The following is a 15,044-nucleotide window of genomic DNA, read 5'->3' on the forward strand; positions in this document are numbered from 1 at the left end:
CATCGATCTCCATATTGATTCATTAGTCTTTGATCTGGTCGTACAGCGTGTTGACGTGCTCCGTGTTCTTCACTCTTCCTTTTGGCAACATTTCTCACATTTCGGGTGCCATTCTAAAAATATTGTGCTCAACGCCTTCGGAACATTATCTGCTACAATTTGATACGTTTTCCGGGACCTATACATACAGGATTACTCATATATTTCGGATTATCGTTCGGGCAAGCGCGAACACGCGTCGGCTATCGCTTCGGCCTCGTCGAACGTGTGTTCGACGACGACGACCGGGTCACTTCTCACGTGTTCCTTCTCACCGGGCTAATATTTCGGGCCTATCATTCATTGTCGGGACATTCCTTTATTGTTACTTTACCATCGACATCAAATAAAGCACCTCCTTGTTACACTTTTTACGCCGACCTGCATTGCGTCATTTATTTTCCCACCAACACCAGATCTTCACGCAACACTGAGAATATAAATTTTCGATTTGAATTTGAGATTTTTGCAGAAACTCTGTTATACAAAAGTTACTTATGTTCTAACACAAAATATGAATCTGCGATACAAAATATCCCTGACTATTTGCAATGCGCTGGACTAGCGCGTTGAAAGGGCTTTTTCAGCTGCGATACCGTGTTGACATGTTGATTCAAGCAAATGCTTAAAATTTTTCAATGCGCTGTAATACCGCATTAATACGGTAAATCGACCGATGCTGCTGGCGTATAAACACGCTGCAGTACCGCGTCAATATACGGTGATTTGACTGATGCGTTTTCTAGCGCGTGACACGCTGAGATAGCGTGTCGACGTGGTCGCGGTAGCGTGATTCGACCGATGCGTTCTGTAGCGCAATCACCGCTGCTACGCTTGTCGTATGCTAGCAGCAACGGTAGAGTCACCGCGTTGAGACACTGCATAAACGTTTAGAAAAGCTCTTTCGACGTACAACGCGCTACGCGCTTAAGGGGTTACACCAACCTAAAATATTTGAAAATTCGATTTTTTTTTAAATTTTTTTCTGATATTCTAAATTTTTAGTAAAATATTGAGCTGTGTCCGAAGTCTGAACCTTCAATTTTTTAAATCAAGATTAATATTAATATTAATCAATGTTAATATTATTATTAATTAATGTTAATATTATTATTAATTCATATTCATATAGGGCCTGTTAGAATACAGTAGACGCTCCCCTTGCTTCTATGAAACGAGCTCCGAAGCATGGCTTTTTTGGAAAGTCCGATTCCACTGTCGATTCGCCTCACGTTTTTCGGTCGTATTTTGCAGACTGAGTTAGTTTGTATCTATTCGAAATACGACAGTACTCATATTAACCATGAAAAGAGTGCACGTAGGAACAAAAAGGTGATCCTTATCGGGCAGCGAAAAAAGCTCGACGAGCAGAGCGGGGATGGCCGATTAAGTAGATAAGGTATGCCGTAAACTACTTATTTTTTTAAATACTAAAATCACGTTCGAACTTCAATCGCTATTATCTCAAAACGACGTTTTAAGTATTTGCGGAAAATATAACTCGACCACAGATGTCCCGATCCATTTTCAATTTGTTTGACACATTTGTAACATGATTATCTTGGTTCGTACGTAGGATTTTTTTTCTAATGCTATCCGTTTCTATTCGATCGATGTTTTGAATTGGAAATTTTATATGAAATACGAAAAAAAAATTCTTGATGATGTTAAAATCTCATTTCTTTTGCTTCCCAGAAAATCTTACGTAGCGCCGTGTATCCGACTCAACTTAATAAAATATTTCTTTCGTTTTTATTTCAGAAAAACCATGGGATAATTAGAATTCCCGCAGATAAGGGGTGGATGAAAATTCTTGATGGCTACGGAAGCATGTATTTCGGCTAATTATCGATTTTTGTTCATTCAATGAATACATTCGAAAACTATAAACGCGTATTATAAAAGCATGAAAATAGAAATTAGAAATATGCATCCGCTTAGCCACAAAATATTTATAAATACTGAGACTCATCGAGCCTCTAAGGGCCCTTAATTACTGTGTCGCAAATAGTCAGGGATGTAGTCCCTATCAAAAAAACAAAGTTGATCTTCAAATGACCTTCAGGCAACTAGTGAAGGTAAAAACTGCTACCGTCGTTAGACGTCCCCCACCAAACCCTGTCAATTTTGTCTGAACAATTTTAACCGGAAGCTATTAGATTTCAAGATATTAAAATGACAAAATTAAAACAGGTCGCCCTGTATATGAGATTGTTTAATCCTCTATGTAGAGATCGATTTATCCATTGGTCGATCACCGTTGGTGAGTGTTTTTTGAGGTCTTGGACGATTCTCGATTACATACGTTATATTGTAGCTCAAATTGGCCTTGCATTGAGGTTTAATGTCCATGAATTTGGAAGAAATTTTCAACCACGGGATCGATGTTGAAGGTCGTTGAATAAGAAGTGTTTCGAAGACATTTTAGTACTACAAAATATGACTTTCTTTATTAACTTAGAGTTATACTTTTTATTATAATTTGAAATTGATTTGAGTTGAATTCGCTCGTTAACAATTTTACTGAGTAAAGAAAAGTTATTATGTTTTGACTTTCGATAGTAACTTTACAGAGATTCGGTGCTAACTGTCTATTGTGTTACAACAATGGATATTCCATAAGCTTGAGGATTCTTTTAGGAAAGTTGTAGAAGGGGATTGTTATTGTGTTTAAGATTGGCTGTTGAGATGATAAAATTTTTCTCAGGCTCAAGTATTGGTGGAAAAAGTGTTGGAAACTGGGTTAAAAGGTTTAATTGGTTCGGAATTTTAGGATGAGTTTTGCGCAACGACGTGGTTCAGTTCTAACCATATTGGTGAACTTGGACCGGTTGGTTATCATGAATTAGAATTGCAAGGAATCGGCCGATATGGAGAAGGATGATTCGGAGTTGTCACATCGATCTTTGCTTAGCTACATCTAGTTGGAGGGATGGTGAGATAAGTTGTCTGAAATTTTTTAGTGATGGAGAGTTGTTTTTGTGAACTATGAACTATGAGTTATTGCTACTGTATGCTTAAAAGTATGGATCAGTCGACTAATCTCACTTGGAATATTTCAAATTGAAACTCTCTGACACGGTTTGACCGATTAAAAAAAGGCTCTGTCAGCCTACACAGAACGATGGCAAAAATCGACTGATCCATCCTCTTAAATGACGCTTACCAATGTCGACAAACGATGATATGGCTTTAGGTTATGTACTATTTACGGGTACGTTGGAAAAATGGAGAGATACATACAATTGTAGGCTTCGACGTAACAATAGTATGGTTATCAGTGAGACTGTATGCTTTGTCTAACCTACATGTCCCCTTAATGGTGCGGACCTATGATACCCATTGAGACAGGAAAATCTATCCTCGACTCTTTCGCTCGAGCAAAAGGGCTAGCGTTAAATTACGCGCCTTTAATATAACGTAAAAACGAAAATTCGAACGAGTGTCGACACTGTTCGATTTCTTTGATCTGATAAATCGCGACAGACGGTTCTTCAACCTCACCCTTCTCCCCAGATTTACACTACCCAAAATTTACTACGAAGGGCGCGTAGTGTACGCTTGACTGCTACAGCGATTAGTATCTGGTCTGTTTTTGTCTTATTCTGTATCAATTGTATCGACGTAGTACATAAGATCCACCGATTACAACGAGAAGAATATTGTCAAGTTAATCAAGCCATTATTTGGAACTTATTCTATAAAATTCAGAGGAAAGCAGACGCTATAAGAATTGCAAACTGAATAAATTATATTTTGAACGATTCAAACCAAGTAAGTCAATTTATTCCACTTTCATTGCTCGCATGATTCCTTCGCTTCGCTTAGCATCATATCAGGGTCCTCCCATTGAACTCACTTCTCTTGCTCTCGCTAGCCGTAAATATTTATTCTTTTATTAAAATTCTGTTAACATGTACCCATAAAATTATAAAACATTAATTAGAGCCCTGCCAGCCGATCGGACCACGGCTGCGGCAGGTTTTGATCAAAAGTTTTAATCAAATCATTTTACCGGTCTTACCATGCTATAAAGTTTTGTCGTGCCGGTACGTGCCGTGAAGTGTGAATCGACCTTAATATAGCTAACGGATTGCTGAATCTTTCCGTAGGGTGAAAAGATTGTAATGATGTGTCGATAACTTTTATATTGAATTATCTGAATGACCTACCAAAAGTATATTTTTTCTTGGTAACGTATCGTTGATGTTGAATTTGAGTACTTGAATCACGCGCAATGCCAACCGTGCAGTCTCTTGTACCCTTGCATCTCTTGAGGTGTTCCAACTGGTTGTGCAAATATGATTTTTCGGCAACTGACAATGACGAAATTCTGTTCCATTGTTCGAAAGGATCTGCCAATGGAAAATGAAGATTTCAAATTAACCGTGTACACATATTTGTTGTCTATTGATTTTAAATAATTGGGAGAGGGGTAAACTGTTTTTCTATCCGAACATTTTGCCTTAAAATAATTTAAGCCGATGCCGCGTGGTTGCAAGTTCGATGAGTTCGCAATAGTTGATAAGTCTCGCTTGAAACGTCGAAGACGAGAAAATGAATTATATTATAAGGGGGGGGATATAAGTCGACAAAATACTCTGGCGCTGTCCTCTATGATTGTCATTTTCTCGAACGGGGTGAAAACAACCCCCGAAAATGGACACCTCACGGGGTGGTTTCTCAGTTTTGCATATAAGCGCTTTATGTATTCAAATGAAACCAGCGCTAAAATATATATATTGACAAATCATCGAAAACGCACCCAAGGCTTTCTGGGGGAAAGGGTTTTTAAGGGGTGAACAACCTATAATTCGAAAATTTTATTCTGTACCATAAAAACTATTCTTCTGATTCGAACGGTACCTATTGTTGTACGGTAGCACAACCAATTATATATATTAATGAAATGTGTTCAAACTCGAAAATAAGTTTACCTTTGACCGTATTTCTACGCGAGATCATCCCCGTATCGATAATTTCCACATAGCCCCTTTCTGAGTTACGATTTATTTATTATGAAGGAAATAAAGCATAGATTTAAATGTGATAAGCTATAGACCATAGAATGTTGTACATTCGAAAGGAATTCCTGCCGCAGAGCCCCGATCAGAAAAATATAGAAAATTAGATTTAATTATAAAGTATAGTATGTATATCAAGAGACTCGGCAGAGTCTCGGGACAAGTACATTGACAGCCCTGTCGTCTGCTGGCCCGAGGCTCTCGCCGAGACTATATTATCTCTGAATAAAACGATTCGCGGTGGTGGGGGTAAAATCGACATGTCATTTTCTTGAATTGCGAAGCTCAGGAGTTATGTCGCAATTTGAAAATTGAACTTTCAGCTAATTAAGAAATTCTCTTTCGATTGCGCCCAAAATCAGCATGATCGGTGGCGTAATTGCTGAGAAAAAACTTTGCACGGGCTCAAGATTATGCAAAAAGTACCAACACATTCACGCAGCTAACGTATCCATATATGGGTTCAGACCGATGCATACAAGGGCTTCTTGATGCCCATCATAACCAATCACCGGTGAGAATCTATCCGTCTCGACCAATCGCCGATGAGAAAGTTTCTGATAGTCCTCAATGTTTTCTTGTATACCGTCTGTATCGTCTGTTATGTTATTAAATTAACAAGTAAAAAATAATAAACCGAAAAATCGCGCGTGAAATCATTTTGGAAAGCGATGCCTCATTCTTCTTATGAGATTCGAACAGCTAAATCAACTGAAAAAAATTCCATCTAATTTACGTGCGGCATTAAAATTTATTATATTAATTCGAGGCCAAGTATTTTCTAATGAATTGAAAAAAGTTACCATTTGAATTACGTGCAGCACTAAAATTTATGATATCAATCGGTGGACAAGTATTTTATTAGTAACTCCAAATTTTGACATTATTGAATTGTTCTAAGAAGCTTTCAAATCCAAAAGAATCACATGCAAGCTAGTCATTTCTTACTCTATGGTGGCAGAGACTTATAAGAAAATCGATTCTTCTCAGACTTTCAGGATCCTCTGGTATTATTCACAAAATTCGACGTCGATTGGATCGATACAAATTATGTTTAAATATGTGTTAAAAGTACTTGTCCGGCCCATCACTATTCATTCAATAAAGAATCAATCATAAAAAAACGAAATGGCACGGCAGAATCTCGTTAAAAGTTTGTTGAAATGCGATTCATTATTAATTTTATGTTTTTAATAATAGTATAGGTTAGTTCTTATTCCGAATGGAACTCGTTCGCTGGAAGAATAAGTGGGAAGTAAAAATTGCCCGCATCGAATGTAAACTGCAGAGTTATTTTGGAAGCTTGAACATATACATTATGTACAATTTTTTTCATTTATCGATGCACAATAATATCCCTTCTATATTGCGGAATAATTTGTTTCCGTTTTTTATTAAATTAGTGCAATTAAGTAAAAATTACTTGAAGATAATTCTCTCAATTCCCTCTGCATGAATGCTTGTGATCCATCAGTTCTAGACAAGCTCTGACTTTTATTTGGATAAACAATTTAAACGGAAAGTGATGGGCCGGACAAGTACTTTTAACACATATTTAAACATAATTTGTATCGATCCAATCGACGTCGAATTTTGTGAATAATACCAGAGGATCCTGAAAGTCTGAGAAGAATCGATTTTCTTATAAGTCTCTGCCACCATAGAGTAAGAAATGACTAGCTTGCATGTGATTCTTTTGGATTTGAAAGCTTCTTAGAACAATTCAATAATGTCAAAATTTGGAGTTACTAATAAAATACTTGTCCACCGATTGATATCATAAATTTTAGTGCTGCACGTAATTCAAATGGTAACTTTTTTCAATTCATTAGAAAATACTTGGCCTCGAATTAATATAATAAATTTTAATGCCGCACGTAAATTAGATGGAATTTTTTTCAGTTGATTTAGCTGTTCGAATCTCATAAGAAGAATGAGGCATCGCTTTCCAAAATGATTTCACGCGCGATTTTTCGGTTTATTATTTTTTACTTGTTAATTTAATAACATAACAGACGATACAGACGGTATACAAGAAAACATTGAGGACTATCAGAAACTTTCTCATCGGCGATTGGTCGAGACGGATAGATTCTCACCGGTGATTGGTTATGATGGGCATCAAGAAGCCCTTGTATGCATCGGTCTGAACCCATATATGGATACGTTAGCTGCGTGAATGTGTTGGTACTTTTTGCATAATCTTGAGCCCGTGCAAAGTTTTTTCTCAGCAATTACGCCACCGATCATGCTGATTTTGGGCGCAATCGAAAGAGAATTTCTTAATTAGCTGAAAGTTCAATTTTCAAATTGCGACATAACTCCTGAGCTTCGCAATTCAAGAAAATGACATGTCGATTTTACCCCCACCACCGCGAATCGTTTTATTCAGAGATAATATAGTCTCGGCGAGAGCCTCGGGCCAGCAGACGACAGGGCTGTCAATGTACTTGTCCCGAGACTCTGCCGAGTCTCTTGATAAAGTGATTGCGATCGTAGCCCCGTGGATCAACGGTGCAAGATTTGCAAATTTCGTTTAAATAAATAAAACATTATTGAAAATAGCAGTGGATATAATCAATTTTATTTTTTTCATAAAAGAAGTTTCAATAAGTTTCGAGCCCAATTCACGACAATAATATCTATAATAAATAAAACCTCAAAAGTGGATTAATTGATCTCATACAGTGTACTGAGAGTGAGTAAAATGTTGAGAAGTGAAAACGTGAATAATGTGTGTCGTGAAAATTAAGAATTATCTGTTCTACTTCGATATCGTAATATATACATAGATAGCAAATTTGCGAGATTTCGCGTCATGTTGACGTTTGAGGTTATGACCGCCGGAGTGCTGTTGCGTGCAGAGTGTAGAAAAATAAAAGTGGTTATTGATAAGTGGAAGGAATCGATATTATTAATGACGTGACTAATTAGTGTTGAATAATAATAATAATAACAATGAGAAAAAAAACGTTCGTTCATTATAACCTCTAAAACATTCTTTCCAAACAGAAATTCTATGTTGTGTAATTACATTAAAGAAAGAGGTGGATGGTTGTGTGTAAACAAATTCAAATAAATTTTAAAAAACTTTGGTCAAGTAATTCAATGTATTGTTGTCATAATTTCTTTCATTTAGTTTGGCTGTGTTCACCGTCCCTTTTTTCCACCTCCTTAGCTTACAGTGTATTGTCATACCAATTTCTATTTGTTCTCCAGACAATACGAGAGATATTCGTATTTCTATTTTTTTATATTAATTTCAACAAGATAATTTGAAATATTTATAACAAAAAGCCTTCATGATTGCTTGTTCATACACCCAAGTTTTGAAAAATCTTTGGGCCATGTAAATGCATAGATATATTCACTTGAGTTGTTACATGATAAATTTGGAAATTTATTTCAATAAGTAATTGGGTGCTTAATTTTCATGATATCTAAATTTGTATCTTCGAAATACAATGAACACCTCTAAAGTTCGACAAAGTGATGAAGCGACATGTATATTGAATATTTCCAGACCATGTTTGCGATTGGCATTGTGGGTTGAAAAATTCATGTCTGTAAGTCTACACCTGATCATTTTTGGATGTGATCAAATATTTTGTCTGCGGATAACCATGGAGACATACAAAATTACAGCATTTTGCTTGCTTCAACATGCATCGTATCTGTCATTTTTTTTTTGAATGTGTCATAATAAGTTTCAAAAATGTGGTTCATGTAATTTTGAAGTGTTTTTCCCTATAGCACCAAAGTCTGTATAACTGGTACGTAGCAAGTACCTATGAACTTTGATATTTCTGTGAAATAGCAGGTATGCCAATCTTTTAGCTTTTTGGTTCCGACTGGAATATATTAACGAAGATATTCATTACTAAAGTCTTCACCTACTTATTTCTGAATAGATCTGAAATTACTGTCTTCAGAAACTAATGCACAGATACATGAAACAATTTTGATTTCTGTTCTCTTTCAATTGCGCTGTCTTTTTTCTTTTTAACTATGGCTCTGCTCTTTCCGATCCTTGTTTTGACTCCATCGGTTTGCAGCAGATCGATGCATATTATTAATTGGTTGCCTAATATGTGTCCTATGATTTTCTACTATTTCTTCATGCTGATTGTGGTAACGTGATTCAAGAGGTTTCCAATTATGATCATCAATCGCACATTTTGTACAACAGATTCTCAAAACAGTTTCTGGTCTTGATATACGTGTAGTTATTCTTTTTCCACCTGGTCTGTCGAGTAATAAATTTTGAAACTTGTTCCAAAAAGTCTTTGGATGCTTTTTCTTGCTGATAATATGAAAATTTGAATCTTCGGAATGCGGTAGGCAAACACAAATATTGACAACAATACTTATGAAATGACGTGTATGTTGAGTATTCCTATTCTGCAAACTGCAAATGTGGAATTATTGGTGAAAACATTCATTACGATAAGTGTACAGTTGCTCAGTTTTCGATGCGATTAAGTATAATACCTGCCAACATCATGGAAACCTACAGAATTTCTGAATGTTATGTGCGCTATGTGATTTTAATGTAACATCATGACTTCTAACATCTTTTCACTTTAATACTATAGATTTGGATCATTGAAATTCAGCAAAAATCTGCAAACTATAAAATTTATATACTTTGCCATTCATTTTACTTTTTGACTCCCACCGTAACATAAATATGAAGTGAAAAATTCATTACAAAAGTCTTCAGTTGCTCATTTATGGATGGATTTGAAACTGCTGTCTTCCAAACTCATTGCGCAGATACATTGATTTGCAGCCGATACCTGCGAATTTGGAAAATTTCTGTGGATAAGTATATGTGCTAAGTATCACCCCCTATCTTTATGGTAATATGTAATGGAACTTTGTTCAGCAAGTTTTAAAGTATTTCTTTTCAAATAGTATTAAAGTTTGTATTACTGCGGTATGGAGCGAATACCTTCAAACTTTGATATTTTTGTGTCGCAGCATGTGTGCCAATTATTTAAATTTTTTACTCCAACCGTAACATGTAATTTCAAAAATTCATCACAAAAGTTTTCAGCTTTACTAATTATCTTAATTTTCCTTTTTCTAAATTCTATGCTAAATTTCTGAATTTCCTAATTTATTTCTAAATTATCCTGAAATGAAATTGTTTTCCTCCACAAGCAATACAGGTACTTAAACGTCTTTGAATTCCGTTGCTCTGTTGAATCAACTACGCTCAGTTTTTTTTTTTTACTTCTTTGAATTCTGACATAATAAATGTTTCCGGGTGCCTTTTTTCTGCAACTATCAAACTGTAGATAATTGGATCTCCGCGGCCACTTGTAAACTTTGGACATATATTTCATCGGGGGCATGTTTTGGATGACACGAAAATGTCTAGATTCAGAATGCAAAGACGACATTTAAAAGTGGCCAATTCTGTTGTATTCGTTGTGTCTTGAATTTGATCTATCTTTTCTCTTTTCCTTTCTTTTCACTAACGTTATAAGCCGGAAATCATATCACGACCTACAACCTGCTTTTCACCGTGCTCTTTGGTTCCTAATTGACAAAACATATTAGAGTACAAGAAAAAAAATCGCCAAAGTCCAAGGAGAGACCTGTGACGAAATATTTTCAGTACAATTTTTACGAAAAATAAGTCTTTTTTAGTGGAACCCAACGTGACTTCCGTTTCCGGTGACAGTGGGGAAACAGTGGAGAAAAATAAGGTGCGGGAAATAAAGGGAAAGAGAGCAAAGAAACAGTGTGGGGAGAGAAAGTGAGGGTGGAAAAGTGGGGAAGAGCGGCGGTAAGAGTGTGGAGGGCAAAAGAGCGTAAGTGGAAGGTGGGGGAAGAAGTGAAAAAACCGAGGATAAAAAGGGGACGAAAAGATAGAGGTTAGAGTGGCTTAGTGGCTTAGGGTGAAGTAGGTAGAGAGTGAGGTGTGAGAAGTTGGGAGTAAGCGAGCGAGGAAAAGTAGGTCAGCGGCGTGTGGAGAACGGCGAAAGTAGGAAAGAGGAGCAGGTTGGTAAGGTAGAGGCGGGATAGGTAAGGTAGGAAAGAAAGGATAAAGAAGGAAATAGGGAAGAAGAGTGGAGATAGTGGATATAAAGGAAATGAGTGAGCAGAGCAAGAGAGGAATGGGGGACGGGGTAATGAGAGTGAGGAGCATGGAGGGGGGGGGGAAGAGCGAGTAGTGTAGGGAATATAATGGAAGCGATTCTGGCAGGGGACAGGAAGAAGAGGGAAAGGGAGGAAGGAATGGCGAGAGGGGAAGACGGAGGGGAGGTGGAGGCGTTTAAGAGAAGTAGAAAACTGGCGAGGTCGCCGGAGAGAGAGGAGGGAGAGGCGGACGAGATAGTAAGAAGGGTAGGGGAGATGATGAAGGAGTTGTTGAAGCAGGAGTTAAGGCAAGAGTGTGGGAGAATAGAGAGTAAGGTGGACAGGTGGGCGGAAGAGGTGAGAAAGGAGCATGATGAGATGAGAAGGCAGTGGGGAGAGGAGAGGGAAATGTTCAAAAAGAAGATTGAGGAATTGGAGCGAAAAGTGGAGGTACTGGAGAAGGAAAGAGGGGAGGGGGGAGAGGGTGGGGAAAGGATCGGGAGAAGAGTGTGGGAGGTGGAAAAAGAGCTGGAGAGGAGAGAGAGGGAGGAAAGGAGAAACAATATAGTGGTGAGAGGGGTGAATGTGGCTGAAGGGGTGGAGTGGGAGAGGGAGATAGAGAAGATATGGGAGAGATTAGGAGTGGACGGAGGCAGGAAAGAGATGAGAAGAATAGGGAGGGTGGATGCGGGAGGGAGGGGGATGGTGTTAATAAGGCTGGAGGGAAGGGAGAAGAAGGTGGAAATAATGAAAGCGAAAGTAAAGTTGAGAGGGAATAGAGAAAGGATAGAGGATGATCTGACAAAAGAGGAAAGGAGAATAAAATGGCTGGTAGAAGGGCAGGCATATGAGGAGAGGAGAAAAGGAAAGAGGGTGAGGGTAGGATATATGAGGATGTGGGTGGATGGAAAGGTATTGGTGTGGAATGAGGGAGAGGGGAGGTGCACGGAAAGTGTGGGAAACGAATGAGGGAAAGGGACGGGGGGGAGGCCAGGGGAGCAGTCAAAAGAAGGGGGAACGTGGTGAGAGAAAGCAAAATAGAAGAGGTATATAAAGTGGGATTTTGGAATGTGGCGGGGGTGATGAATAAGGACGAGGAGTTCTGGGAGGGTATAAAGCGATGGGATGTGGTGGTTATGTCGGAAACGTGGGCAACGGAGGAGGGGTGGGGGGCGATAAGGGAAGGATGGAAGAAGGGATTCAGGTGGGTGATACAGGGAGCGAAGAGAGGGAAGGGAAGGGGAAGGGCGAAGGGTGGTATGGCGTTCGGGGTGAAGGAAGAGATCGAGGAAGAAGAAGGGGGGACAGAGCCGGGGGAGGAAGGAGGGATGGAAAGAAGGGTGAAGTTGGGGACGGAGTGGTGGATGATAGTGGGGGTGTACGTAAACGGGGACATGGAGAGGAAAAAGGAGCTGATGAGCCGGTGGATGGAAAGAGCAGGGGGGGGGAAGGTGGTGATTGGGGGGGATATGAACGTGAGAACTGGAAGGGAAGGCGGAGGTTGGGACGGATGGCGGGTAGGGGAGAGGGAAGCGGTGAGGAGTTCAAGGGACGAGATAGTGACGAAGGAAGGAAAAGAATGGTGCAAGTTCGTGAATGAGAGAGGATGGAGGATAGTGAATGGAAGTGTGGAGGGGGATAGAGAGGGGGAGTGGACGTTTGTGGGGGGAAGGGGTAAGTCGGTAATTGATTACGTGGTAGTGGGGGAGAAAGTGTGGGAAAGAGTGAGGAAATTGGAAGTGGTGAGTAGGGTGGACTCCGACCACATGCCGGTGGTAGTGTGGCTCAAGGGGAGGGGGGGAAGAAGAGGGGCGAGTAAGAAGGGAGTGGGGAAGAGGAAGGAGGGAAGAGGAGTGTGGACAGAGAAAGGAGTGGAGAAGTTTCGAGAGGAATTTGGGAGATGGGAATGGGATACAGAGGGGGTAGAAGAAGGATGGGAGGAAATGAGGGGGAGAATAAAGAGGGCGATGAGGAAGACTGAGGAAGAGCGGGCGGAGGGGCAGAGTGGGGGATGGTGGGATGAGGAATGTAGAAGGGCAAAGGAAGAGGCGAGAAGGGAGCTGGAGAGGTGGAAGAGAGAGGGAAAAGAAGAGGAAAGGTACAGGAGAGAGAAGAAGAAGTTCAGGAGAATTTGTGAAGAAAAGAAAATGAAGGAGAGGGAAAGATGGGAAAGAGAGATAGAGGAGATAAGGACGGAGGGTCAGGTATGGGAGGTAGTCAATAGGGGGAGGAGGAGGAGAAAGGGGGTGAATAAAAAGATAAGAAGAGAAGAATGGGATAAGTACTTTAGAGAGGGGCTGGGAGGGGTAACAGAAAGAAGGGTGAGACTGGGGGAAAGGAGGAGGGAAGGGGAGGACGAAGAAGAAACGGTGATAACAACGGAAGAGGTGAAGAAGGCTATAAGGAAGTTGAAGGACAGAAAAGCGATGGGGGAGGATGGAATTCTGAACGAAGTGTGGAAGTACGGAGGGGAGAGGGTAGTGAATAGCCTGAAGAGGATGTGTGAGAAGGTGTGGATGGGGGAAGGGTGGCCGGAAGGTTGGAAGGAAGGGATAGTGGTGCCAGTAGTGAAGAAGGGGGAGGGGAAAAGGGTAGAGGAATATAGAGGGGTGACTCTAACGCAAACGGCGTATAAGGTGTACGTAGGGATATTGGCGGAAAGATTGAGGATGGAGGTGGAGGGGAAGGGGATGATGCCAAGGAGTCAGGCGGGATTCAGGGAAGGGATGGGAACTATGGATAACGTATACGTACTGAACTATTTGATAAATAGGGAAATAACGAAAAGGAGGGGAAAGGTGGTGCTGTTGTTTGTTGATTTGAAGGCGGCCTTCGACTCGGTGGATAGGGCGAAGCTGGTGGAGAGTATGAGGAAGAGAGGGGTAAGGGAGGGGCTAATTGAGAGGTGCGAGGAGGTGATGAAGGAGACGTATGCGAGGGTGAAGGTGGGTGGGGAAAAAGGTGAGAAGTTTTGGACAGAGAAAGGGGTTAGGCAGGGGTGTCCGCTGAGCCCGCAGCTATTTACGCTGATGCTGGCGGACATGGATGAAGAGCTGGAAAAAGGGCGGTGGGGAGGGGTGAAGCTGGGGGGTGGGGGGAAGGTATATTCGCTGGCGTATGCGGATGATGTGGTATTGTTGGCGAAGGATGAGGACGAGATGAAGGGGATGATGAGGACGATGGAGAGGTACATAGAGGGGAAAGGGCTGGAGGTGAATACGGGAAAGACGAAGGTGATGAGGTGTAGGGTGGGAGGGGGAAGAAAAAGAAAGGTGGTATGGCAATGGGGAGGAGTAAGGATAGAAGAGGTGAATAGGTATACGTACTTGGGTTATGTGGTGAGAGCGAATGGAAGTCAGGAGGAGCAGGTGGAGGAGAGGGTGATGAAGGCGGCGAAGATAATGGGGAAGGTATGGGGGATAGGAAAAAATAAGTTTGGTAGCGATTGGGGAAGGAGAGTGTGGCTTTTCGATAAGTTGGTGTGGCCAGTAGTGGGTTATGGAGTGGAGATTTGGGGGTGGAAGGGAAGGGAGATAGTAGAGAGGCTGCAGGAAAGGTATTTAAGATGGGTGCTGGGGGTGTCGAGAGGGGTGGCGGGGTATATGGTGAGGGAAGAACTGCAAAGGGATAAGCTGGAGGTGCGAGCGGGGATGAGAGCATGGGGATACGAGAAGAGATTGGAGACGGGGAAAGGGGGAGAATTGGCGAGAAGATGTAGGGGTGAGATGAAGAGAAGGGCAGGCGGAAGGCAGGAAGCAAGAGGATGGGAGAGTGAAAGGAAGGAGTTTTACTTAAGGATGGGATGGGATCTGGAGGAGGTGGAGAGGAGATGGGAGAGTGGGGATATGAAGGGGGAGTATATAGTGAGGGAGGAGAGAGTAAGGCAGGAGG

General features: G+C 40.7%; 1 protein-coding gene across 1 annotated transcript in view; it reads right to left on the reverse strand.

Annotated features, from left to right (window-relative positions):
• The window catches only part of LOC122418257 (extracellular sulfatase SULF-1 homolog), a 561,276-nt gene that overhangs the window by 91,079 nt on the left and 455,153 nt on the right, over positions 1-15,044 (reverse strand). The window contains exon 10 of the mRNA XM_043432385.1: positions 4,212-4,394. Within this exon, the coding sequence (XP_043288320.1) occupies positions 4,212-4,394 (183 nt within the window). The remainder of the gene's footprint in view (positions 1-4,211; positions 4,395-15,044) is intronic.

Source organism: Venturia canescens, chromosome 11 (genome assembly GCF_019457755.1).
Source record: "Venturia canescens isolate UGA chromosome 11, ASM1945775v1, whole genome shotgun sequence".
Lineage (NCBI taxonomy): Eukaryota > Metazoa > Arthropoda > Insecta > Hymenoptera > Ichneumonidae > Venturia > Venturia canescens.